This window comes from Sinocyclocheilus rhinocerous, unplaced genomic scaffold, assembly GCF_001515625.1.
Source record: "Sinocyclocheilus rhinocerous isolate Xijiao unplaced genomic scaffold, SAMN03320098_v1.1 scaffold2958, whole genome shotgun sequence".
In the NCBI taxonomy this organism is placed as follows: domain Eukaryota; kingdom Metazoa; phylum Chordata; class Actinopteri; order Cypriniformes; family Cyprinidae; genus Sinocyclocheilus; species Sinocyclocheilus rhinocerous.
The window spans coordinates 66,682-93,647 of NW_015666485.1; the positions used below are offsets into that span (position 1 = coordinate 66,682).

A 26,966-nucleotide genomic window follows, 5' to 3' on the forward strand; every position below is an offset into this window, starting at 1 on the left:
AACAAATGGAATATATTTTCTTACTCTTTGTATTTTTATATCAATATGGTACAAGATTATCCTATTTAAATCAATGTGAAAAATGAGATAGGTCAAAAGTAATCTATAAGTAGTTTGATTATATTACCTAAAATGTGTAATGTAATGGATTACGTTACTAACTACAATTTTTGTCATGTAATTTGGAATCAGTAACGGATTACAATTTGTATTTTGTAAGTAATCTACCCAGCTCTGGTGATGCGATAGTGAACATTAGCATAAACTTTTATGTCTTTTCGATTCCGACCTGGGCCATTTTTGTATATGGAAATTGGATAAATATCAGGGTTTTTTTGTCCATGTGAGGTTGTGCCTCACAAATAAAGTTTGTTTTGAGCAAAATAAAAATCTTACGAAGAGGTGACTTTGTATGAATTCGTACAATGCGACTTGTACGAAAATAGGTGATTTTAAGAAATAGGGCTAGAAATCATTCTTAGAAATCTAGAAATAGTTACAAAGTTACTTTGCAGTTGACCTGACACACACATTGCAAGTGGTGCTAAAGCGAACATTAGCATAAACTAGTGGTCGACCGATATATTGCCAAGGCCGATAAATCGGCCGATATTTGGCATTTTTCAAATATCGGCATCAGCCGATAAGTTTTTCTGTTTGGCCGATGTGTTAGAGGCGGGACTTTTATTTTGACGCCGCAGCTGACTTTTGCCTGAGCGCACACCGCTCACATTCTCCCTCTTGTTCGCTTTCGTCGTTCAGTTCTGTCTAATATGGACAGAAGTCTATCTAAAAATCAGATAGAACTGTTAAACAAAGGAATTAAAATGTATTCAAAAAGTATTATAACGATTGCTTTAATATTATTAGTAATAGAAAGGCAAACATTATAATACTTTCTCATTTGCCGTCAGCATTCAGCAAATACGCATTTATATCATTTAAACAAATCTTTGAATGACTAATGAACATTTAATTTCACAAACCTTGCAGACTTAGTCGAATCTAGTTGAAGTGTGCATTTGTATCCTGCATAATCGCGTGTTCTCTGCGTGACGGTCGGTCCGTGCGAATTGAATGCAGACAGGTGGAGAGTTCAGCTTCACTGGAGACGCGCGATCGACAAACTTTAAACTCGTGACTGATTTCAAATTATGCTGCGCTGTAATGCATTTGCCCACTGTCATATTCATATGACATTCATCAAATATGATTCCCAATGCACACAAACTTCCCAGAATACTGAGTACCTTGTTGGTTACCGTGTTTACTTCCTTTTTAATTAGATTTTTATTAAATATTTATTTATTTGTGAAAAATGCTTTGTCTTCTAAAGTATAAGTATGTTTATTTTACACAATTATTTTAATCCATTTCAAATGATTTCAAATTTATTAAATATAAATTAAAATAAATAAAATTATATCGGCTTCATATCGGCCATCGGCCACCCTGCTTTCCAAGATATCGGCATTGTCTATCAAAAAACTCATATCGGTCGACCACTAGCATAAACTGTCTTTTCTCTTTCAGAACAACTACTGTCATGGTGGAGCAACAGTTTGCACAGACATTGCAAAGAAATTTGAGCACAGTAATCTAAAAACACAAGCTAAACTATGCACTGCATTGGCCAAGCGTTAACATCTGCGTTTGTGTACTCATGTCTGTCCTTAGTTAATGTTTTGGCCTTAAAGCACGCTCTGAAGTTTAAAATTATGGATCTTTTGTCATTTACAGAGACAAAACATTGTCATAATTATGTCTGGGCCTCTAATAAGTGGTGGTAACATAACAGACGCAAAGTTTATGAAAATAAGAATAATTCATGGCCATTATACAGCGACTCAAAGGAGCAGCAGATACTAAAGCTAAATTATGGATGCAACGCTTATTCTTACAGAAACAAAGAACACAGCAAGACATCCTCCGTTGTAGGCCTGGCAGATAACAGTGAAAATCATCCAAATGAGCCAAGAATGCTGGAAAATCTTCTGAAAGTGAATAAATGAAGGAGACAGAAACGCTGGGTTTGTACAGGCTGACATTAGCAAGTTAAGTAATAACTCATATTAACTCTCTTGGTTAAATTGGTTTACATAAGATGTCACAAAAGGCTGTAAATTAATCTTGAAATCTGCCGATAAGGTGTCTAATGCAAATTGTAATCAACTAAGCTTCATGATGTAACAGTTATGCTTTATGAAGCTTCGGAAGCTTTGCAAATCTTTTGTTTTGATTCAGTGGTTCGTAGCGCTTATCAAACTGGCGCGTATCAAAATCACATGATTTCAGCAAAACGGGCTTCCTTGCAATGGTCTCAGGTAAGTTTTATGACATATGTTAAGTTTGAATGAATTTTAATAAACATGCGTTGAGTGATAATTGTTTTCTTATAGGCCCTAATATGCTATGTCCTGCCTAAAAACACAAAACAGCACTATAAATTAAAAGAATACAATTATTGGTATTTAATGATTTGTATATTACATTTATTAGGTTACATTTCATAAAACATTTGTAATTAGTTTGTATAAGGTGTCTTTACGCAAGTTTGGGGTGTGTTTAGGTTGCATTTACACAGTTTTGACCAGTAGTTGTCGCTATTGTGCGATGTTTCAAGCACTTCAAAACAGTGAATCATTTTGCCAAACAATTGATTCAATTGATTGAGAATTACAAGAAGCTTTGTTTTATCCATCACTACGGCTAATGTTTTAAAATAACAAGCTTCCCACGCTTTTTTATTTTTATCAAACAAAATATGATAAGAATAGTTCAACTAAAAATTCAAGTATTTTTTTGATTTTCAAGCTTGCCGCGTCATAATTGATCATGTGACGCACAGGAACCAATAATAATAGCATTTTGCGTTAATGTCATCATGCTCTAAATAATTAGCTTAACCAGATTGGTGGATTGTAAGTAAGCAACGGATATCATTTCAGTTAATTTGACTTCAGAAGACTCCTACTTCAATATAGGAGTCATATCTAGGCACTAGGTTTATAATACTTTTTATGATGTTTTTGTCCTTTTTGCAGGATTATATATTGCCATCTACTTACTACTATAGAAATCAGAAGCTCAGACATGACGTAAGGGTGAGTAAATATCAAAATATAAATTTTTGGTTAAACTATTCCTTCTATTCCTGTGGGGAAATAATAAATATATACATACAGTGACTTTGATATATCCAAGAAACATTTAATATGCAGTTTAATATTATTTAGCATAATCAAATATTAATCACAAAAATAGATTTACTAACTCCTCTGAAGATGGAGACCAAGTTCATTTGAGGGGAAAAAAATGTTCCTTTCACATATTTTGGTTGGCAAAGCTGGACCGGTTTTGATTTCAGAGTTTAAAGGCATCATAATGAGCAAATCACACACACATATATATATATATATATATATATATACTGTCCTTAAATGACATTTATGTGGTTTTATCCCTGCGTAATATATAACAGCACCACATGATACACTAAAAGCTAAAACAACTAAAGCATTGTGTTTCTGAAGTCAAGTGTCACTTGAAGTTGATACCAGACCACATCACAGCAGCCTTTTCAAACCACAGCACGGTCAAGGATTACAAGAGTAAAAAGGCTAAAACGTCGGCAAATATTTCTGTGGCCAGCTTTAACACGACATAACAGCTAAACCTTGTAAAAAAGGTCAAATTGTGAGACCTGAACTGTTAACCATAAACTTTTTACCTCTTGGTCAACTAGAGAAAGGTGATGTTAGCAGGCTATATAATGTAAAAACAAACAAAAAACCTCTGGTATTCCACAATAAGCATAGCATTTTTATTTTTAATGCAATGAATGTACTATATTTTGTTTCAATAATATTTATTCTTTAATATTTTGTATTTTGAGGGGATTTCATGGTACTAGACAATATTCACATCTGAATTATTCAACATTTATTTCTATATAAACTAATAAAATATAGAAAAAATATTTATATTATTTTCAGTTAATACAGTGTTTCAGTGCTTTACGCTTACTTGTTTCCCAGTTTGAAAAATTTAGAAGAGCATTAAAAAACTTGTAATGTGATGTGATGACAATTAATCAAATATTGTGGTTTTTCTTAATAAAGAGATGCAAGGACACTTTTAGAAGCAGAATGATTTAATTAATTAAAATTTTTGCATTTTGATATCTATTTAGACATCGTACATTGTAATATGTCATATCTTATAATGTTATATACTGTATATATTATAGCAAATTTGTAGATTATGCGTTGTATTTTGTATTATTTATATTTCTAATAATGTACTAACTTCTCATGGGGTCATTTTTGACCACAACGTGTGACTTTTTTGCTTAAAACCATTTAGCAATTTCTAATCATCCCCACAATTTTATTTGTGTGTTCATATGGCTAGTGCCACAAGTGTCACCAAATTTTGAACGATGACAATGAAGTAAATGGGAAAAAAATCAAAACGTAAAATATTTCTGTCTAAAATAACCGATGAACACTAGAGGGTTAAGCTAGAAACAAACTCTACGCAAATGCGCATAATTAACATCCGTTCTTGCATTATGGTGGCCGATAATAGCGGGAAAAAAAGCTCTTTCGGTGTTCGGATCGAATAAAAAGACAGAATAAATTGTTCCGAACAATGACATTTTTGGTGACGCGATCAAACAGCAACCAGCGAAAAGTGAGAGGTGCGCACTCTTTATAATGCAGCAAACATGTCATCAGTGTGGAAGCACTTAAAACTGTCCGAGAAAAATGCAAAAATCATTACAAGCACCGACAGCGAGAGACTGTTTAGTGCTACATCGCATGTCTTCGATGAGAAGAAGAAGGGGTGATTGTTGCTGGTTACTGTATGATGATTGAAATCGCGAAATGGCCTTAAACAGTAAATAAACTGCAGAATGTTATGTTTCTAATACATGCACGAATTGCATGTTTTGTCTGCTTTTTAGCCAGTGTTCAAAGTCCAAAGCGCGAGGAAAATCTGCGCTGAATCAGTGTTACTCGTCAGCTGCTCAGTATCATTTTTCGGAATTTTTATAAGGCATGGATGTAACAATGTGATACGTGCAACAAACATCTTCCCAAATTTGTAATGAGAATCATTTATAAATCTGCTGGTGTCAACAAAAAGAAGCACTGAGGTGGCAAGAGCGGATTCCAAATCTTCAATACTTATCTTGCTGGATCTGTCTGCTGCTTTTGACACGGTTAACCACCAGATCCTCCTGTCAACCCTATTGGCAAAGGGCATCTCAGGAACCGCACTCCAGTTGTTTGAGTCTTACCTATCAGATAGGTCCTTCAAAGTATCTTGGAGAGGTGAGGTGTCCAAGTTGCAACATCTAACTACTGGGGTGCCTCAGGGCTCTGACTAAATGTAAATGTAAATGTAAGGCTTCCGGCGTCATTCGCTTCCAGTTATTTTAGCTATACAAGAACAGCCCGCAAACTGGTGTATGTTATATTATTTAATTTAATATCTTAATTGTAAACTGGTTTGTAGGGAAATAGTGCAAACAAAGCACTTTGTTATTCTTCTAGTTCTTCTTATTCTGATGCATTTCAAAATTCAATGAATTTTCACACAATCAAGTTTGCTAGAAGCAAAGCAAGTTATAGGGAGTTTACAAAGTGTTTCAGGAAGTTTAAAATCACCCAGCATTGTTTTGTTTAGAACAAAATGCTGAATGTGTCTGCGTTGGCTTTCCAAACCATGAAGCTGCGCAAATGCGTTCCCACGCTCATTTCGAAATGCCATTAAAGAGCATGAAGACTGCAAATAGTTTTAGTTAAGTGCATGTTAGCCGTGTACACACTTGCCACAAAACAAAGTCGAGTTGATGCCAACAGCCATTCTTCATCCTCAATGGCTACGTGGGTTGTGATATTGAAGGTTTACATGTAAACAGTGCAATTTCTGGTTTTCTGGTCACTCCAGCTCTGAGAGGAAATGTATGACAGGATCCAAAATGGGCAGGTTTAACACTAGGGAAAAATGCGAGGAATGAGTTGCTCGACCACAATATTGGATAATGACATGCTAGCTGATGGGTTATGCAGGAAAGGGCAACGGAGTCGGCCCACATAGCCAAAATGCCAAGGTTTATCTGCGCCGGTGAACCCACCCGGCCCTAAACAACTGGAAAGAGGATAGGACTTTTACTTGCTCTCTTTGAAAGGCCACATGTGCGGTTTGGTGTCTCAAGCTCAATTAGCTATGAATCATTACGGTCAACTCGTCGGACTGAAGCTGGAATGTTTGTTCCAGTCGTACCTCCATTGAAAACTCGACCACACTGTCATGTTTTACGATTGATCGCTTGTATTCTTTATCGCTGAAAGTTGAAGTGCAGTTTATTCGGTGTTAAACTCTGCTGGTGTGGTATTTAGCCTGGGAATTTGAAGTACTTTCAACTCAGAACTAGTGATCTGTCAATAATGAATAATGTATTTGAGCACATGTCATTATGAAGCGCTCAAGGCTGCCACCTACAGGTCCTGGTAGGCTAGTACACTTTTGAATTGTTTACATTCACATATTGTTGATGTATAGTTAAAATGATTAAGTATTATCCTTTAGTATAGGGACCAATTATCACTATTAATTAGTTGCTTATTAGCATGCCTATTATTAACATATTGGCTGTTTATTAGTACTTATAAAGAACATATTATGTATGACCATATTCTACATCCCTAATCCTACCCAATACCTAAACTTAACAACTACCTTACTAACTATTAATAAGCAGCCAATTGGGAGATTATTAAGGCAAAAGTAATAGTTAATGGTTTGTTAATAGCAAGAATTGGACCTTAAAACAAAAGTGTGACCTTTATATATATTTAAAAATGTTTGGTTACAGTTTGGTCTATTACGGTTTAAAATTTTTGTTGAATAAATTGTGTGGCTAAAATATGTAGTTAAGAGTAAAATTACTGGACATGACAAAATATTGCTAATTTAAATTTACTTAACTAAATTTAAAAGACATTGGGCCAGTTTTACTAAACAGGGCAAATTAGCGCGAGAGCGCAATTTAAAAACCGATGGGAGAGGAAATTTCTGCGGGTGATTTACTAACAATGCACAAATTAAAAAACACAGACGCAACATCTCATTTACATATCGACCAACGCAATATATGAAGCGCAGCGCAAATTAGCGTAGTCGCAAATAAAGAATAAAGAAGCCGCTGTATGTTAAAAAGAACCGGAGGCCAAAAAATGAAGGTTTGCTAGATGTTTTGATAGAGCTGGTATTGTGTGACTCCTAGTTGAGGGTTCCAAGTCGTCTTTTATTTCCTGAAGCAAATTAAAAATAACAAGGCTTGCAAAACGATCTAAACGATATGTTCGGATAATGTGTTCTTCTGGCATTCAAAATAAAGTAATACGTGTGGAAAAAATCCTCTCACTTCTACCACGCGCTCTCTGTTCTCTGCGGTGCCTCCTCTAGCAACAATAATTGCAGCCATTTCAAGCACAAAATAGTTTAAGACATGCTTTTTTTGGGCGTTAAATAATGGTGCAAATGACGAGTGCAAACGTTAGTAAAATGCATTGCGTGATTCATTTGAATACTCTCCTCCTATAACTTTTGCGTCTGAAAGGGGAACTTACGGTGGCAGAGAAGTGCAAAGCAAATCACAATTCTGAAAACAAAATAACAAATTACAAACGCAAATGCAAATGCAAGTCTAAAAAACATAATAACAATTCAGAAAACACAACAACAATTCAGAAAACATTATAACAAGTCAGAAAACACAATGACAAATTCTCCTACAAATGCATATTCAATAAGGTCAGGCAAAAAAATAACGGTGTCCTCGCCTTTTCAGCGCTAATTTGTCACTGCGCGTCTTTAGTAAAACCTGACAGTACTATTTTAACGCCAAAAGATGGTTTGCACTGGCACAAGCTGTTAGTAAAACTGGCCCATTCTACAACGCAGGTTGCACCGCGCTGTTCCGTCACTTAATCTTTTTATTTTGGTGCATCAATCTCTTAAATTACTTAGTATAGGAGATCGTTTTCGTGAGTGCGGATCGTGATCTTCTATACTAAAACTGGCCCATTGTCATCAAAAGACGAACACTATAAATTAGAAAATGTGTAAAAATGAGCATTGTTTTATTTTTATATTAATTATATGTTTTTATTTTTTTATTTTGTTTTGTTAGTTATATGTTAAGGCTTTGGATTATGGTTTATTTAAAGTCAAAGTGTTATTTATAAATGAAATGTTTTGTGCTACACACACCTATTTTTATTTACTTTTGTGTTTTTATTTATGGTTTTGATTTTGGATTATTAGTTTAACTTTAAGAATTTTTGTACTTTATTTTTTTTTAATGGTTTTATTTAAATTTGTAGTTTTTAATTAGATTTAAGGGTTTGGAATATCTTTTACTTAAAGGTGAATTGTGTTTTTTGTGCAACCAGTACACGTTTGTTTTTATACAAATTTTAAAATTACTTTTATATTTAGAATAGTAAATTAGTAATATTTTGTCATATTCAGTGATGTTATTCATGACTAAAATGCCACATAATTTCAGTCAACACAAAAAAAAAAAAAGTTAAACCGTGATAGACCAAACTGTAACCAAACATTTTCAAAATACATATTAAATTATAAATATAAATTAAAATATTCATCAACAATATGTGAAAGTAAAACATTTAAAAGTGTAGTAACACTTTTCCCCATTGTAGACTTATGTAGGCCTATAGTTCCCTTTCAGTCGGTCACTCCCGACAAATTGGGATCTCGCTTAGAGAGACCAATCTACTTCGAGTGTCCTAAAAGAGCAATTACGGGTGCGTAATTTTAAAGACGACGTTGCGTGGCAAACTTGACGTTACGTCTTTGTAAAGACGATGTGGGTCTTGCTATAGACAACGTATCACCCGAGCGTTTCTGGATGCGGTCGTTACCTGGCGCTGGGGGATGGGCACGATCGCTGCCTCTCGTGCCTGGGCATGAAGCCCATAATAGGGGCACTTTAACGAACCATCTCTTTCTTATACAATCTGAAGAACCTTCTTTCCCTTTCAGTCGGTCACTCTCGACGTCACGTCGGATGACCGACGAATTGGGATCTCGCTTAGAGAGACCAATCTACTTCGAGTGTAAACTAAACGAGCCAATGCACATTGGCATGCGATTATTGCATCCAGCTGCCGCTGATCACAGCGTGAGTATAAGTAGGCAGCAGATGCAGCGCATATTCAGCTTTTCGCTTCGGAGCCGAGCGATCACATCGTTCTGCTCCTGACTACTCTACTGAGAGAAGAAGACTGAACGAGTTCAGCGCGCTCTTGGAGAGCTCTTCGTGTTGGCGGTACGGCGCTTCAGCGGTGGTGGTTTCCTGTGTCGAGTGGGTTGCACACATCAGGCTGCACTACCCCCTGTTTGTGTTGCAGATGATCATCTCCCCTGTGCGCCTCAGCACGCTAAAAGAGCTTTTTCCCTAAAAGAGCAATTTCGGGTGCGTCTTTTTAAAGATGACGTTGCGTGGCAAACTTGACGTTACGTCTTTGTAAAGACGATGTGGGTCTTGCTATAGACAACGTATCACCCGGGCGTTTCTGGATGCGGTCGTTACCTGGCGCTGGGTGATGGTCACGATCGCTGCCTCACGTGCCTGGGCATGTAGCACGCTGAGGTGGCGTTTGTGGATGAGTCATCTTCTCATTGCGGGAAGATGATCATCTCGGAGTCGCGGGCCAAGCTCCGTTTCCTCAAGGGGCGGAGTTCCGTTGCCTCTGCCTCGATCTAGTTCTCCTCATGGCGGCAGCCAGGGGGGGCTACTTCAGGCAGTAGCGCGGGCGGTCTGAGGCACTCCGCAGCCAGTTGAGCTGCCAATGGAACGTGCTGGGCCCTCTACAAGGAGCGTACCAGCCGTATCCTTTGGCGCTCCTCCCAACGACCAGATGTCGATTGCTGCATCGGAGGGTGAGCCAGAGCTTTCTGGAGAGGAAGATTCGGCTGCGCTGCTCTCCTCCGGGACTGTAGCAATGCCTGAATCGGATCCGGAAATAACGGCTATGCTTTCCTGGGCCGCCGTGGGGGTAGGGCTCGAGTGGAGAATTCCACCGTGTCCCGAGCCCTCAAGGTTGCACGATTGGTTCTCGGGGTGGTCCACGCTGGTTCTCAGTGCCCCGCCTCGGTGCCTTTCTTCCCAGAGGTGCATGAGGAGCTCGCCAGGTCGTGGACGGCACCTTTTACTGCCAAAAACCGATCTGCTGGTTCCTCCTCCCTCAACACCCTCGACGGTGGTGCAGCTAGGGGGTTAAAGGGGTCCCCCCGGTGGAGCGGTCGGTTGCGATGCAGTTGTGTCCTAATACCGCCTCCAACCGGCAGGGAGAACCGTGCCTCCCCTCCCGGGTCTGTAGGTACTCGACTGGCCAGCGATGCTTATACGACCTGTGGAGAAGCTGCCTCCGCCTTACACGCTACGGCGTGATTGCAAGTGCACCAGGCCAAGGCACTGAGGGACTTGCACGAGGGTGGTCACGACCCGGAAGTTCGCAGAGAACTCCGCACCGCGACAGACCTCGCGCTACGAGCGACGAAGGTTACGGCGCAGTCTCTGGGTCGTGCGATGTCCACTATGGTGGTCCAGGAGCGCCATTTCTGGCTGTGACTGGCTGACATGCGCGAGACGGCAAGACACGATTCTTGAACGCCCCCGTGTCCCAGGCCGGCCTTTTCGGCGACACGGTGGAGAACTTGCCCAGCAGTTCTCCGCTGACCAAAGCAGACTGAGGCCATCAGGTACATCCTGCCCCGGCGTGCAGCTGCTGCCGTCGCCGAGGGCGGCCCCCTGCCACCGCCAAAACAAGAGCAGCGCTCCTGCGGCCTCCAGCAAAGCTGCGCCATGGAGCCGGTCGCAGAGCAGCCGCCCCGCCCGTCCAGGCCCCCGCCAAACCTGGTGGCAAGCGAAAGAGCAGAGGCCCTGAGACGGGCAACCCAGAGGTGGAGGGACCTGCTCTTCAGGAGATGGTAAGCACACCACTCCCTCCCCCGGAGGAGGGCCAGGCGGAGAATCTTTTCATCTTTTTCCGCCACTGACCTCTCGGTCGGTGGTACCCAAATACTCGACAAAGAGCAATTCCTCTATTTCTGGGTCCCCAGAGGGGACGGGGGGTTGTGGACGATCCAGTGCGTATCACACTCACCCTCCTCTCTCGCCAGTGAGCAGCAGTGGGCGGATCGGGAGGACGAACCAACGGACTACCCACGCACCCTCTGCTCGAACGCAGGTCAGTGTTACACACACCCAGACCCCGCCTCGGACCGGATACGAGACGGCCGGGCAGGGTCCCTGCGTTCTTCCGCACTGCCCCACTGCGGGTACGCCTGTAGTTCCGTTGATGCCACTTGCGCGGTGTCTGAGAGCCTGGCTAGAGCTACCCAGCCCGTCTCGATGGCTCCGTCGAACCGTCAGGCTCGGCTATGCGATTCAGTCGCCCGGCGTCCCCCCAAGTTCAGTGGCATCCGCTTCACAACAGTGAAGGCGGCCAATGGTCCTGTCTTGCGGGCGGAGGTCGCAGTCCTACTGGCGAAGGATGCGATAGAGCCGGTCCCTCCAGCCGATATGAAGACGGGGTTTTACAGCTCCTACTTCATTGTACCCAAGAAAGGCGGTGGGTTACGACCAATCTTGGACCTGCGTGTCTTGAACCGGGCCCTTCACCGGTTACCGTTCAAGATGTTGACGCAGGAACGCATCTTCGGGTGCATCCGTCCCCGAGATTGGTTTGCAGCGGTCGACCTAAAGGACGCGTACTTTGTGTCGACCCTTCCGCACCACAGACCATTGCTGTGGTTCGCGTCCGAAGGACGAGCATATCAGTACGAGGTCCTGCCCTCCGGGCTGTCCCTGTTGCCCCGTGTCTTCACGTAAGTTGCGGAGGTACCCCTTGTTCCCCTGAGAGAACAGAGCATTCCTGGCCAGGATTTCTATATTGCCTAAAATATCTAGGGTTTGGCTTTGTTTGCGTGTGCCGACCGATCGGTGTATGACATCGGTTCCTTGTGTTTTCGAAACGCTGTCGAGGTACTTTGAATCAAAGCAATATAGAAATCCTGGCCAAGACGCGTCCTGGGAAAATGGCACGTATGGTCACCCTAGCTAACAAACACCACTATTTTCAATTTACAATATTTCTCTCAGTATTTTACAGAGCCAGATTGAGCAAATGCTATTTAAAATAAGAATATACAGTACAAATCTGTATCTCAGATGTCTAAATTGTGTTGTTGCTGGCAGCTAAATTTTCTGAACACAGCTAATATGTAAACAAAAAAAATTAAGTTGCAAATAAAACAGATTATTGGAGTAGGTTTACAAGAAAATACTATTTTAGTCTTTCTACACAAAATTGCATGTTTAATTCAGTGTTACTTGCCATGTTTTTGTAAATAATTGTGAAATTTACTAGCAATGTCCGAGTGAAAAGTTTTTCCCTTTCAGTCGGTCACTCTCGACGTCACGTCGGATGACCGACGAATTGGGATCTCGCTTAGAGGGACCAATCTACTTCGAGTGTAAACTAAACGAGCCAATGCACATTGGCATGCGATTATTGCATCCAGCTGCTGCTGATCACAGCGTGAGTATAAGTAGGCAGCAGATGCAGCGCATATTCAGCTTTTCGCTTCGGAGCCGAGCGATCACATCGTTCTGCTCCTGACTACTCTACTGAGAGAAGAAGACTGAACGTGTTCAGTGCGCTCTTGGAGAGCTCTTCGTGTTGGCGGTACGGCGCTTCAGCGGTGGTGGTTTCCCGTGTCGAGTGGGTTGCACACATCAGGCTGCACTACCCCCTGTTTGTGTTGCAGATGATCATCTCCCCTGTGCGCCTCAGCACGCTAAAAGAGCTTTTTCCCCTAAAAGAGCAATTTCGGGTGCGTCTTTTTAAAGACGACGTTGCGTGGCAAACTTGACGTTACGTCTTTGTAAAGACGATGTGGGTCTTGCTATAGACAATGTATCACCCGAGCGTTTCTGGATGCGGTCGTTACCTGGCGCTGGGTGATGGTCACGATTGCTGCCTCTCGTGCCTGGGCATGAAGCACGCTGAGGTGGCTTTCGTGGATGACTCATGCTCCCATTGCGGGGGTATGACCATCTCGGAGTTGCGGACCAGACTCCGTTACCTGCAAGGGGGCGGAGTGCCCGTGCCACTGCCTAGATCTGGGGTTCCCTCTGGTGGCAGCCGGGGGCGTCCTTTTTCTGGCGGTGGGCGGACTGGTCTTACGGTCACGGTGAGGAATTCCCCTCCTACAAGGAAGGGGATGCCCGAACCAGCCGGCACTTCGAAGCCAGCGGAGCCCTCGAGAGAGCAGGCTGGATCCTCCCGGGGGATACCACCTGTTTCTTCCGAGGCTCCCCCCGACGATCGGATGTCGATTGCAGCATCGGAGGGTGAGCCAGAGCTTTCTGGAGAGGAAGATTCGGCTGCGCTGCTCTCCTCCGGGACTGTAGCAATGCCTGAATCGGATCCAGAAATAATGGCTATGCTTTCCCGGGCCGCCGTAGGGGTAGGGCTCGAGTGGAGACTTCCACCGTGTCCCGAGCCCTCAAGGTTGCACGATTGGTTCTCGGGGTGGTCCGCGCTGGTTCTCAGCGCCCCGCCTCGGTGCCTTTCTTCCCGGAGGTGCATGAGGAGCTCAACAGGTCGTGGACGGCACCTTTTTACTGCCGGAAACCGATCTGCTGGTTCCTCCTCCCTCACCACCCTCGATGGTGGGGCAGCTAGGGGGTTACAAGGGTCCCCCCGGTGGAGCGGTCGGTTGCGATGCAGTTGTGTCCTAATACCGCCTCCAACCGGCAGGGAGAACCGTGCCTCCCCTCCCGGGTCTGTAGGTACTCGACTGGCCAGCGATGCTTATACGACCTGTGGAGAAGCTGCCTCCGCCTTACACGCTACGGCGTGATTGCAAGTGCACCAGGCCAAGGCACTGAGGGACTTGCACGAGGGTGGTCACGACCCGGAAGTTCGCAGAGAACTCCGCACCGCGGCGGACCTCGCGCCACGAGCGACGAAGGTTACGGCGCGGTCTCTGGGTCGTGCGATGTCCACTATGGTGGTCCAGGAGCGCCATTTCTGGCTGTGACTGGCTGACATGCGCGAGACGGTAAGACACGATTCTTGAACGCCCCCGTGTCCCAGGCCGGCCTTTTCGGCGACACGGTGGAGAACTTGCCCAGCAGTTCTCCGCTGACCAAAGCAGACTGAGGCCATCAGGTACATCCTGCCCCGGCGTGCAGCTGCTGCCTCCACCCGGCCGCCGGCGGCAGCACCTCAGCCCGCTCGTCGCCGAGGGCGGCCCCCTGCCACCGCCCCCTCACAGCATCCGCAGCAGCCTCCAGCAAAGCTGCGCCGTGGAGCCGGTCGCAGGGCAGCTGCCCCGCCCGTCCAGGCCCCCGCCAAACCTGGTGGCAAGCGAAAGAGCAGAGGCCCTGAGACGGGCAACCCAGAGGTGGAGGGACCTGCTCTTCAGGAGATGGTAAGCACACCACTCCCTCCCCCGGAGGAGGGCCGGGCGGAGAATCTTTTCATCTTTTTCTGCCACTGACCTCTCGGTCGGTGGTACCCAAATACTCGACAAAGAGCAATTCCTCTATTTCTGGGTCCCCAGAGGGGACGGGGGGGTTGTGGACGATCCAGTGCGTATCACACTCACCCTCCTCTCTCGCCAGTGAGCAGCAGTGGGCGGATCGGGAGGACGAACCAACGGACTACCCACGCACCCTCTGCTCGAACGCAGGTCAGTGTTACACACACCCAGACCCCGCCTCGGACCGGCTACGAGACGGCCGGGCCGTGTCCCTGCGTTCTTCCGCGCTGCCCCACTGCGGGTACGCCTGTAGTTCCGTTGATGCCACTTGCGCGGTGTCTGAGAGCCTGGCTAGAGCTACCCAGCCCGTCTCGATGGCTCCGTCGAACCGTCAGGCTCGGCTATGCGATTCAGTCGCCCGGCGTCCCCCCAAGTTCAGTGGCATCCGCTTCACAACAGTGAAGGCGGCCGATGGTCCTGTCTTGCGGGCGGAGGTCGCAGTCCTACTGGCGAAGGATGCGATAGAGCCGGTCCCTCCAGCCGATATGAAGACGGGGTTTTACAGCTCCTACTTCATTGTACCCAAGAAAGGCGGTGGGTTACGACCAATCTTGGACCTGCGTGTCTTGAACCGGGCCCTTCACCGGTTACCGTTCAAGATGTTGACTCAGGAACGCATCTTCGGGTGCATCCGTCCCTGAGATTGGTTTGCAGCGGTCGACCTAAAGGACGCGTACTTTGTGTCGACCCTTCCGCACCACAGACCATTGCTGTGGTTCGCGTCCGAAGGACGAGCATATCAGTACGAGGTCCTGCCCTCCGGGCTGTCCCTGTTGCCCCGTGTCTTCACGTAAGTTGCGGAGGTACTCCTTGTTCCCCTGAGAGAACAGAGCATTCGCATTCTCAACTACCTCGACGAAGCAGTCTCAGGATCAGTTGTGCGAACACAGGGACTTGGTGCTCTCGCACCTCAGTCAGTTGGGCCTTAGGTTCAACTGGGAAAAGAGCAAACTCTCCCCGACGGAGAGGATCTCTTTTCTCGGTATGGAGTTGGACTCGGTCGAGCAGACAGCACGCCTCACGCAGGAACGTGCTCAGTCGGTGTTGAACTGCTTGAATACATTCAAGAGCAGGATGGCGGTTCCACTGAAACAATTTCAGAGGCTCCTGGGAGACTGCTTCAGCACTGGCTCCATGGCTGAGTCCCGAGGTGGGCGTGGCAACGCGGCACTCACCGGGTCCAAGTTGCACCAGCCTGCCGCCAAACCTTCACCCCGTGGTCAGGCCTTGCATTTCTCCGGGCAGGAGTGCCCCTAGACCAGGTCTCCAGGCATGCTGTGGTTCACACGGATGCCTCAACCACCGGCTGGGGGGCCACGTACAACGGGCTTGCAGTGTCAGGGGTTTGGACGGGACCTCAACTGCACTGTCACATCAACTGCTTCGAGTTGCTGGCAGTGCACCTGGCCTTGATCCATCTCAAAGGGCGCTTACGAGGCAAGCATGTACTACTCCGCACGGACAACACTGCGACCGTTGCGTACATCAACCGACAAGGTGGTCTGCACTCCCGTCGCTTATCGCAACTCGCCCCAGACGTGGCGGAGCGTCCGGTGCCAGGCCCTCTCTCGATGAATCCGTGAAAACCGGTATAGGGCTGGGTTCCATATGTAGAGACCTGAGTGGATCCCTTATGTGTAAAGTCCACGGTATGGCCTCAGAGCCTGTGTTTCCCCGGCAGACTTCTGACATTCCAAGAGGGTTACAATCACCTCCAATCTTCCATATGCACCTAAGGAATGTTCATATGTGTATTTGCTTCCGAAACCTCCTTCGGGAAGGTTGGAGCTTCCACAACGTCCCTGTCCCAAGTGAAACGGGTACGTTTTCCCAGTGTTATCCAGTCTTACTCATTGGGTAGTGCCATAGCAGCAGTAGCTGGTCCTCTTGTGAAGCCTGGCCTACGCCAAAAAGTAGGGGCGCAGGTGGCTTCCACAGGACACTGGAAGGGGCAGTACCTGTGTCCCTTTGTTAGGGATCCCAATTCGTCGGTCATCCGACGTGATGTTGGGAGTGACCGACTGAAAGGGAACGTCTCGGTTACGTATGGTAACCCTCGTTCCCTGAAGGAGGGAACAGAGACGTCACGTCCCGTCGCCACAGCTCCTGTACCACCGCTGAGCGGCCGGGTCACCGGCTCGGCTCCTCAGCGAAAATCTGAATATGCGCTGCATCTGCTGCCTACTTATACTCACGCTGTGATCAGCAGCAGCTTGATGCAATAACCGCATGCCAATGTGCATTGGCTCCTTTAGTTTACACTCGTAGTAGATTGATCTCTCTAAGCGAGATCCCAATTCGTCGGTCATCCGACGTGACGTCTCCATTCCCTCCTTCAGGGAACGAGGGTTACCATACGTAACCGAGACGTTCTTTCTACTTTTTATTGATTTTTATGATTTTAAGGGTTTTGATTATGTTTTATGTGAAGTGTGTGATTTTTGTGCTAATAGTAAAAATGTAAACAAGCTTTCAAATGACTTTCCTATTCCACAGATGTCAACTGTTAACCAATAGCCAAATAGCTATTTAACCTATGTTTTCCTAAGTTTCTCTTGTATAACTCCTGGCGCAGCGTCTTGGATGCGTCAGAGCGCGTGATGGATCAGCGCTGATGGATGAGCGGGTCTCTGGCTGCGCTGTCAGTGAGTGAAGAGCGTCTGCGGGGGCTGCAGACCACCACAGTCGAGAGAAAACGCCTTCATTTTCACTGCTAATCCCTCAGCTGAGGACTCTTCGTGGCTTTGGTCCGGCTCATTGTGTGGCTAATGCCGTGCCATTTTGTGATTTACTCTGATATGTTGTTATCCAGAGGCCAATGCGTTAGACGCTCCTCTTTGGCTTCAGCGTGTGGCGGCTAAACGTCCTGTTGTTATTTTGTGCTTTCAGATTAGATAAAGAGTCCTCCGAAGAACCTTCCTCGGGCGTAAGCCGATCCTCGCGGTGCGTGAAATGGATAAAATAGCAAGGGTGAACAGCATGTCATATTTTCTGTACAGACCCCTAAAAAGGTCAAAATGAGTCAGAAAAACATTTTTCGTAGGCCATACAGTGGGCATCATTCATGAAACACAAGAAGAAAGAATTTGTGAAAGTCATTCCGAAGTTCGTTCTTCATTTTCCTCAGTTGAATATGACTTTTCATGTAAGAACTGTATTATGAATGATTTATACAAAAAATTATTCACAGGCATTTTATTTAAACCATTCGTTCTTAGTTGCATTTAATTTAGGAAAATGAATCATGAACTTACAAATGACTTACAAAAATTTGTTCTGCTTGTGTTTCAAGAGTTTTTTATTTTATTTTATTTTATTTTATTTATTTATTATTATTTTTTTTTTTTTGAGTGGATCATCTGCGCCATAAATGTCATGTGAATAATCACACTGGAACAGCCCCATATGAGCCCAAATGACAAAGAAAGGCAAAATATACTATAATTGTTTAAACATATTTTGTAAAGAACATGGTTAAAAGAAATGTGCTTTCTAAATAGAAAACGTATTTAGTTTTAAAGCTTTAAAACAGCAAGAAAAATGGTCAAACTATTTTGCAGTTCTTGCATTTAATTAGATATATTTTTTGACAATATTTATATATTCTGATTTTTTAAAATACATTTATATAAATATATATATTTTAATATGCATTAGAATTGCTTTGCTACACTGTTCTATTTAATTCTAGCATTTAATTACATTTTTGCATTTAATCAAATATATTTAATTAATTCTTACATGTATATTTTAGACAATATTTATATACTCTGATTTGTAAAATACATTCATATGAATATATTTCATAATATGTATTTTCCTATACTATTGTATTTCATAGTTGCATTTAATTAAATTTGCATTTATATTTAAATGCAGTAATTCAATTAATTCTTGTATTTAATTAAATATATTTTAGACAATATTTAGGTATTCAGTAAAGTTTATTTTATAATATGTATTAGTATTTTTTTTGCTATACTGTTGTTTTAATAAACATTAAAAATATAAAAAATAATTAAAAAAATTCTTTATTAAATTTTGCTTTGTCATATGGGATGTCCTGGCAGAATAAAGCAATATTTATTTATTTATTTAATTTATATATTTATTTTTAAATGGTTATCAATAGAAAAAAATGCTTTTTTGCTTGCACAAATGTTTAGTTATACCAGCGCTACCAACTGACTGACCAATATAACGTCATTTTAACCACTATTCATCAGTAATGTAACAGTAGCTGTAATATTTATATCTGCGCTGATGCAATAATCAATCTCCTAAAATATCCTCTCTCACATGTGCAGCATTCAGAAGTCTGATTCATTCAGTGAATCAGTCTCTTTCGGAAGATAAAAATAGCCCAATTATTCTGAATTAATATGCATATATCTACTAAATGTTTGTCAAATTTGGATAGCAGGAGAGTGATGAACAGCAGCATTTACCTAAAAAAAATAAAGTTGCCACGCACAAACTCAAGTGAATCTTTTGTCAGCATGAAGCGATTCACTAAAACAACTCAAACTTAGCTATACAGCTGATGCAAAGCGAAGCCTCGTCCCTCCACAGCGTCTACATTTCTGACACACTTCACTAAAATTCCTCCGGTCTGTGTGAAGGACAGTAGCTGTAGCCAACGTCACATACCTGATCACAGACAGCATGTCTCTGCCGTCGCCTCCGTTTGTAACGTTAACTTCCCTGCGCTCAAATATTGCATCACTTGGAGTGGCCGCCGACCACAGGTGCATATCCCTACCAGATGTTTCCACCGACTGGAATTTTTATCCTGCCTTTTATTTTACCCGGCCCGAGGTGGAGCCAAACTGAGAGCCGCTCAAGGGAAGATGCCACGGCGTTTGATTTCCCACCGTCCGCTCCCGCCGATGTCGGGACATTCCCCATGCTCGTGGTAGTCCAGGAAGTCACCGCAGTTTTGGGCTATTCCAGGCCTGCATTTCTGATATCCAGACGTCATTGGCATCCCGGGCCAGGGATTCATCCTCAGCGAGGAGCTCGTGTCAACAAGGAGAGCGTTGATGCAACAGACTGGACCTCCTTTCCCAGCCGCTCGGACCACACACACACTTTTTGCATCCAGTGCCACAAATAAAACGTGGAAATCACACACGAGAAAGTGTTTTCCAGACCGTCCAGCTCAAAGCAGGGTTTCTGCGGGTCTTATAAAGTCTTAATTCGCCCTTCCACAAATTAAGGCCTAAAATCAGAGCAGAAAGTCTTCATAGTCATGGCATTAAATGTTGCGTGCACTGCAAAAAATGAATATCTTACGCAGTATTTTTGTTTTGTTTTCCAATACAAATATGTAAACATCCTTAAATCAAGATACATTTACTTGAGATGCAAATTGAACATATAAAGTCCTGTTTTCTGAGAAACTGAACAAAATGAACTGAGTTTGTTTAACCCTAAAGTTTGTGCTTTTTTTCTAAATGAGATTAATGTACTATATTTTAGTAAAGTAATGTTTTTTATTTAATATTTTGTATTTGTAGGGGGATTTTATGGCATTACATTTTGTTGTTTTGACATCAGCTACTTAAGTTTGTTATTTTATGTTCATTTTGTTGTTAATATTTATTTATTACCTGTTTTTAAACATAGACCCTAAAAATGAAATTTTCAACTTAAACTGTCATAAATCTTGAATGTTTGGAGACTTAGGTTTGGTTTGTTGCTGAAATGGAAAAATAGAAAAGTAAAAAAAAAAAGGGAAATAAAAAAAAAAGTTGATTGTTTTTGGGGGAAAAAAGCAAAAATACTATTTTCAAATTTTATGTGAAATATATATTTTCCACAACATGTTTTACTCTAAAACTGTGAGAAAATCAAATCCACAAATCACAAACAAGTTGTGTTCCAAATTTGAGGATGATATCTCAAAAAATGAGCTTTCAGTAAGATTTTGTTTGTGTGCAGTACCAAACATTTACACTAGATGAAATTGGCTTATAATGCAGCCATTTTTGACCGTGAGGAGTACATGTGTGACTTTTTTTTTTCAGGACTATGTAATCTTTTCGAATCATGTCCATGTTTTTTGTCTGTGTGTGTGTGTGTGTGTGTGTGTGTGTGTGTGTGTGTGTGTTCACATCTCAAGTGCTTTACCAAGTTTCATACCATTCTGAAGTAAAAAATTCTGAAAATCCAAAATGTTTTTCGTCAAAAATGACAGAAGAGCAAGAGTTAAAACAAGAAAAAATATCTGTCTTTGGGGTATGAAAACGTAATTTCCCTTAATTAAACCTATTGGCAGATATTTGTTCTGTTTTATTCATAAACATCATTTTGATCAATTTGTCATAAACAAACAAGTTGTGTTCCAAATTTGAGGATGATATCTCAAAAAATTAGCTTTCAGCAAGATTTTGTTTGTGTGCAGTACCAAACGTTTACACTAGATGAAATTGGCTTATAATGTGGCCATTTTTGACCGTGAGGAGTACATGTGTGCCTTTTTTTTTTTCAGGACTATGTAATCTTTTCGAATCATGTCCCTGATTTTTGTCTGTGTGTGTGTGTGTTCACATCTCAAGTGCTAAAACCTTTACCAAGTTTCATACCATTCTGAAGTAAAAAATTCTGAAAATCCAAAATGTTTTTCGTCAAAAATGACAGAAGAGCAAGAGTTAAAACAAGAAAAAATATCTGTCTTTGGGGTATGAAAACGTAATTTCCCTTAATTAAACCTATTGGCAGATATTTGTTCTGTTTTATTCATAAACATCATTTTGATCAATTTGTCATAAAACAAGACTTTCCTATTTTATGTCATTTTGTTTCTCAAGTAAATGTATCACGATTTATGAATCTTTAGACATTTTCACTGGAAAAAAAACAAATGCTGACGAAGAACATTACTTTTTTGCAGTGTGATCAGAATGAACAGTTAACGTTATTTATTATTTGTAAAATGAATGAAAAAGTAATGGAGATTTGTTTGAAGTATTTTTCAAGCAGTGCTAATACAAGACATTTACATATAGACCATATTGATGTGTTGTGTTCCAGTCAATTTATGTCTTTACTTGGTCTTAAAAAGGGTTGAATTCACCTTCATAAAACCAGCAGGAACCCTGTCAAAGACTCTCTTCTCTTCTTGAAATGTTGACTTAGTCAACCTACCTGGAGTGGCGCTAAAAACAAACACGGCTGCTGTTCTGCTGCTTTCAGGTGGTCACCATAGACACGATTGTGTTTTCACTCACTCGTGACCGCTGCACAAACGTGTGGATGACAGAAACGGGCATTACAAGTCCAAGACAAATGCCAGTGACTGGGAGTTTCAAGCCTTCTGAAGAAGCTCCAAAGAATTTTTTTGATTTGTCTGTTTATAGTAACTAAAAAGGGAATGTAATTTTTGATGTTAATACTTTCTCTTTCTTCACCTTATTTTACAACCATTTGTGATACAACTGTGGCACAAGCAATCAAAATAAAATCTAAACTGTGATATGTTCTGTGTATGTGTGATTAATAAATCGATCTCTGAAGGCGCTCGCTTATAAATGTGCTTTGAGAAAACAAGGAGCATCAGGTTCATTTTGTTTCGACAGTGTATTTTCAAATATTTTGTATGCAGATGTTTAGAACATTTAACTTTATTTAGAATGAGAAGTGTTTTTAAAACTATTGACAATTAAAAAGAAACTTTAAGGTGTTTCTGTAGTCTACGGCCAAAATAAAAGCTTGAAAATTGTTGGCAAAAAAAGTAAATTACAAAAATTCTAATTTTACTCTTGTACAGTAAAAAATTATAATAGTTATTGTTGTTGTTGTATTTTATTATTTTAATAATCAATTAAATTTTAAATGTAATTAATGTTATTTATGTGGTAGTAGTAGTAGTAAAAAAAATTCTTTAATTATTATACTGTGAAAATGTTGTAATTGATATTTTATCATTACATTTGAAATAATTGTTTTTATTTATTTTAAATGTTTTTTTAACAGAAATGTATTATTATTAGTAGTAGTATTATTATTATTATTAGTAGTAGTATTGTTTTTTATTTGTATTATATTTTCATTGTCGATTTTTTTTTTTTTTACTGAAATATTGATTGCAGTGGCGGGAGAAATTTCATTTATTTATTGATTTTTTTAAAGGAGGTTTGAGTTTTGTACATGTATAGAGTTATTTCTACAAACTACAAACACTGTCACTTTGTGGTGCTATAAATTATCGCTTGTTCTGAAAATATTTACAGCAGCATGTCGCTTTCAGCATATAGCGCCAGCAACGTCAAGTCCATGGGTTCGATTCCCAGGGAATGCAATTTCTAAAAGTAGAGCTTGAATGCAATATAAAAATTGCTTTAAATCCTCCTAAACGCATGAGTTTGGAGCGTGACTACTTGTAGTTTGACCAGTGAAAGATGGTGGAAACCTGTTCGGTAACTGTCATTATTGTTCTTTTTGATGATGCTAGTAGTGCAGAAACAGCACTTCACCTAAAACATGTACATTATGAGTAGTTTGTATCTTAAAAAGCTAGTTGCAAACAAGCATAGTTGCTTTCTTATATCATATCTGCAAGCTTTTAGGCCAAGGATTGTGATGACACATTATGTTAATAGTTGAGGTTAATAGATTCGTACAACCATCTCCATGTTGCTCAAACACACCACAGCATCAACAAATATTGTTTTAACAGTGACATGTCTCGTAAATCACATCAAGCTCCGTTATTGTAATCCAGAGCCCGAGGGAAACGGGACGGAGGAGCCGCTGCGCTCCGTACATTCGTGATTTATCCACACCAGCTGTTCTCCAGCACTGACTCACGGCACGTCCATTTGTCCATAGGACCACCATTGAGTTTAATTGAAGGAGCTTCTGGTCACGATATGAGGCCCCCGACTCGGGACCGTAAGAACGGCGCGTTTGGAAAGAGGTGGCTCCTCGTACTGAGTGCAGGAAAGGCTTTCATGTGGCACCGGCTCGAACGGCCAGACAAACACACACATTCAGACGTCATGCCATCATGCCAGGATTCCACACGACCGCGAGTGTCTGCCGTCGCCATCGCTGCCAGTTGTTTGTGGCTCTTTTGTGTTATGGTGATTTAGGAAGTCTATTATCTCGGCTAGGAGGGGAAACTACCCATGACGTCTGCACACACAAAGGCGGCCAATTACACTCTTCAGGGTTTCATTATAATGCGTTTCATCTCGGTCACACTGATCTTTCATGTTCAGGCGCCATTGTGGAGTAAATTAAATAAAGATTTTTACATGAGAACAAACAAAAAAACTGGATTTTTACATTACAGTGGTCGGAAAAAAATGAAAACCGTTGCAAGGGTGCTGCTGCGTGGTTGCTAGGTGGTCACATACTCGTCCAAATCAAGATCCAAGTCTTTATATAATTAATTTATATTACAGTAGGTATCTTAAACTAACAATCTTAAATATTGTTCATAATTTATTCTATGTTCATTTATAAATTTACATTACAAATATTATAGTAGTTCATAATACAATTGAAATCCTAAAAAATGTATTAGTATATTTATAAATTAACATTAATGTGGATTTTTTTAGAATATGGTAGAAGTATTGTTGGTAACACTTTATTTTAAGTTGTCCTTGTTACACATGTTACATGTACTTACTATTATAATAACAATTAATTATGCATAATTACAAGCAAGTAACCCTAAGCAAAACCCAAATCCTAAACATATAGTAAGTACATTTAGCTAATTAATATTACTCAGTACTTAAATGTATAATTACATTGTAACAAAGACATCTTAAAATAAAGTGAACAGTTTGTTTTATTGTTCTACTATTACACTTTTTTTTTTTTTGCTGAAATTTATTGTTTTTATTATTATTATTCATTTTATTTTATTTGTATTATTTATATAAATATTTATAACTTTAAGGTAATGTAGGTATTTGAATATAGTAGAAGCATTTTTATTGTTAAACTACTACTATTAAACTATTAAAATTGTTTTCAGTAATTTAAATAAAGCTAAAATCAAATAATGTAATATATAATAGAAGAAAAACTGATGAAAAACAAAGTTTGTTGAAGTACTAAAATTACTAAAACTAAAATTGAAATAAAAATAAAACTAAACAAAAACATAAAAAGCTAATAATAATCACAAAAATGACAAAATTAGTAAAACGTAAAACTGAAAATATAAAAATAAAAGCATGAAACAATATTGATAAATACTGTAATATAATATAGTAAATAAATAATACTAAAATAACACTGGTTAGTTAATGAAACCGAATTCATTAACTGTTAATGTATTGAATGTTATTGTAAATGTTTGCCAATGAGTTTTTGCACCAAAGTTTTGGTATTGTAAGTACCGTATTGGCCCGAATATAAGACGACCCTGATTATAAGACGACCCCCCCTTTTTCCAGATGTACCTTTTGGAAAAAGGCTTTTTAAAAACCAAATCTTGTTTTTTCTCAGTAAAACACAAATCTTATTAACAGTAGAAGTTAAATCTTACTGTAGTCTTCAAATCTGGGTACTGTCTTACGTTTTAAAATCACAAAGGGAGTTTGATCGCATCAGGCTAACGTGACAGTCACGACTCATGCAGCTGTAAGGTTTTCTTTTTCTTTTGTTTTTAAATATCATCTTATATTCGGGACAATACGGTAGTAGATTTATGGATTTTGAAAAATGATTGATCAACCACATATAAATTGAAATCAGTTGTGAATTAAGATACTGTCTTGTGTAAATGTTGTGCCAGAATTTGTTGTATAAGAAAGGACAAACCATAGACACCAAAACTCTTATTCATAGTTGAACATGACTAAAATTATTTGTCTTGATTTTAATTAGTTTTAAAGTGCATAGCCGCTGGTTTTGTGGAACGCTTTAGACGTTTCACTCTTTCATGTTATATAATCTATGAATGAATTTCATTGTAATATTGCTTCAAGGGATGTCAAAAGAGTATGTTTCTCATCAGTCCCACATTTCTATAAACTCAGAATGGTAACCCTTCCCAATAACCTTTGTGTGAAAGTGCACCAACAATAACCGTCTGGACACCAAAAAACCTCTTTGTGAGCTTTTCAAAGTGTCCTGGAAAAATAGAGTGAGTAGACAGAGAACACATTAAAGTCGGTCATGCCACAAAAGTGGGAAACAAGGCCACATGCTTATAGCGAAGGAAAAACATGGGCTTGGGATGAACAACACATGGATGAACGTCTTCAAACGCAGCGAGAAGGCCGCAAAAGATGCCGTTAACTCTTCAGGCCTATCATCAGCAGGACCAAGATAGGAATCACACTGTCGGAACGAGTTAGATTGAATAAGCCTCTCCGTGTAGATTCATGCTTCCCGCTAAGACACATGCATTTGGTTTGTTTAAAGAACAAAAAAAATGAGGAGAATCTTTCGTAATGGGAAATTAGGTCAGAAAACCACTTGATGCAAATGTAATTTCCAGACAGGGATGCCTCTGGGCTCGGTCTGCGGTCCGCTGGCATTGTTAGCCACATGCCATAGTGACACTCACCCACGATCATCCCATGATCCAGACGTTTGATGATGTCGAACGAGTTCTGGACGTTTCCTTCCAGGATGTCATAGACAATCTCCGGGGTGTCCATGTGAGGAAGGTGAGAAGGTGTGGGAGATTTTAGGAACACAATTTCTGGGAAAAACAAAAAAAACATGGATTTTATTAGAAGACACTTTGAAGATGGGTGTGTCTCACTGTGCTGAGATGTTCAGAGTGAAGAAACATCAGAATTGAGGCCTGATGTTTGGCTCAGTGATTGCCATTGTTTTATTGTTGTCAATTTATTATTGAATTTCTTCAGCCTTCTATGTAAGTATGTGAACAAACACGCAAGGATTTGGTGGACGTGGATACCAGGGTTCAGCAATATTCAGAAGTGAAGGAGTTGCTTCTTTGAATCCATGAGTGGGAATTTGAACTGAATTGGCCACAGTACACAGGAAGTTAAATTTTACCTATCAGTCTATCCTTTTGTCCATTGTTTTATCATTCTGCCTATCATTCTGTCTTTCTAAATGTCTGTCTGTCGAGCTGTCTATCTGGATTCTTATCTGTCTGTCTGTGTATGTATCTATCGTTCTATTGTTCTGTCTGCCTATTGATCCATCTGTTGTTCTACCTAGATGTCTTTCTATCTGTCTGTTGGTCTGTCTGTCTATCTATCGCTTTGTATATCATTTTGCCTGTCTGTCGTTCTGCCTATCTATCTATCTATCTATCTATCTATCTGTCTGTCTGTCTGTCTGTCTGTCTGTCTATCTATCTA

The 26,966-nt window shown here is 41.2% G+C and overlaps 1 protein-coding gene across 2 annotated transcripts in view; it reads right to left on the reverse strand.

The window, feature by feature from the left end:
* fbln1 (fibulin 1) overlaps positions 1-26,966 on the reverse strand; it is a 74,813-nt gene that overhangs the window by 4,996 nt on the left and 42,851 nt on the right. For both annotated transcript variants that reach the window (XM_016543642.1, XM_016543641.1), the window contains exon 16: positions 26,195-26,332. In XM_016543642.1, coding sequence (XP_016399128.1) covers positions 26,195-26,332 — 138 coding nt within the window. The remainder of the gene's footprint in view (positions 1-26,194; positions 26,333-26,966) is intronic.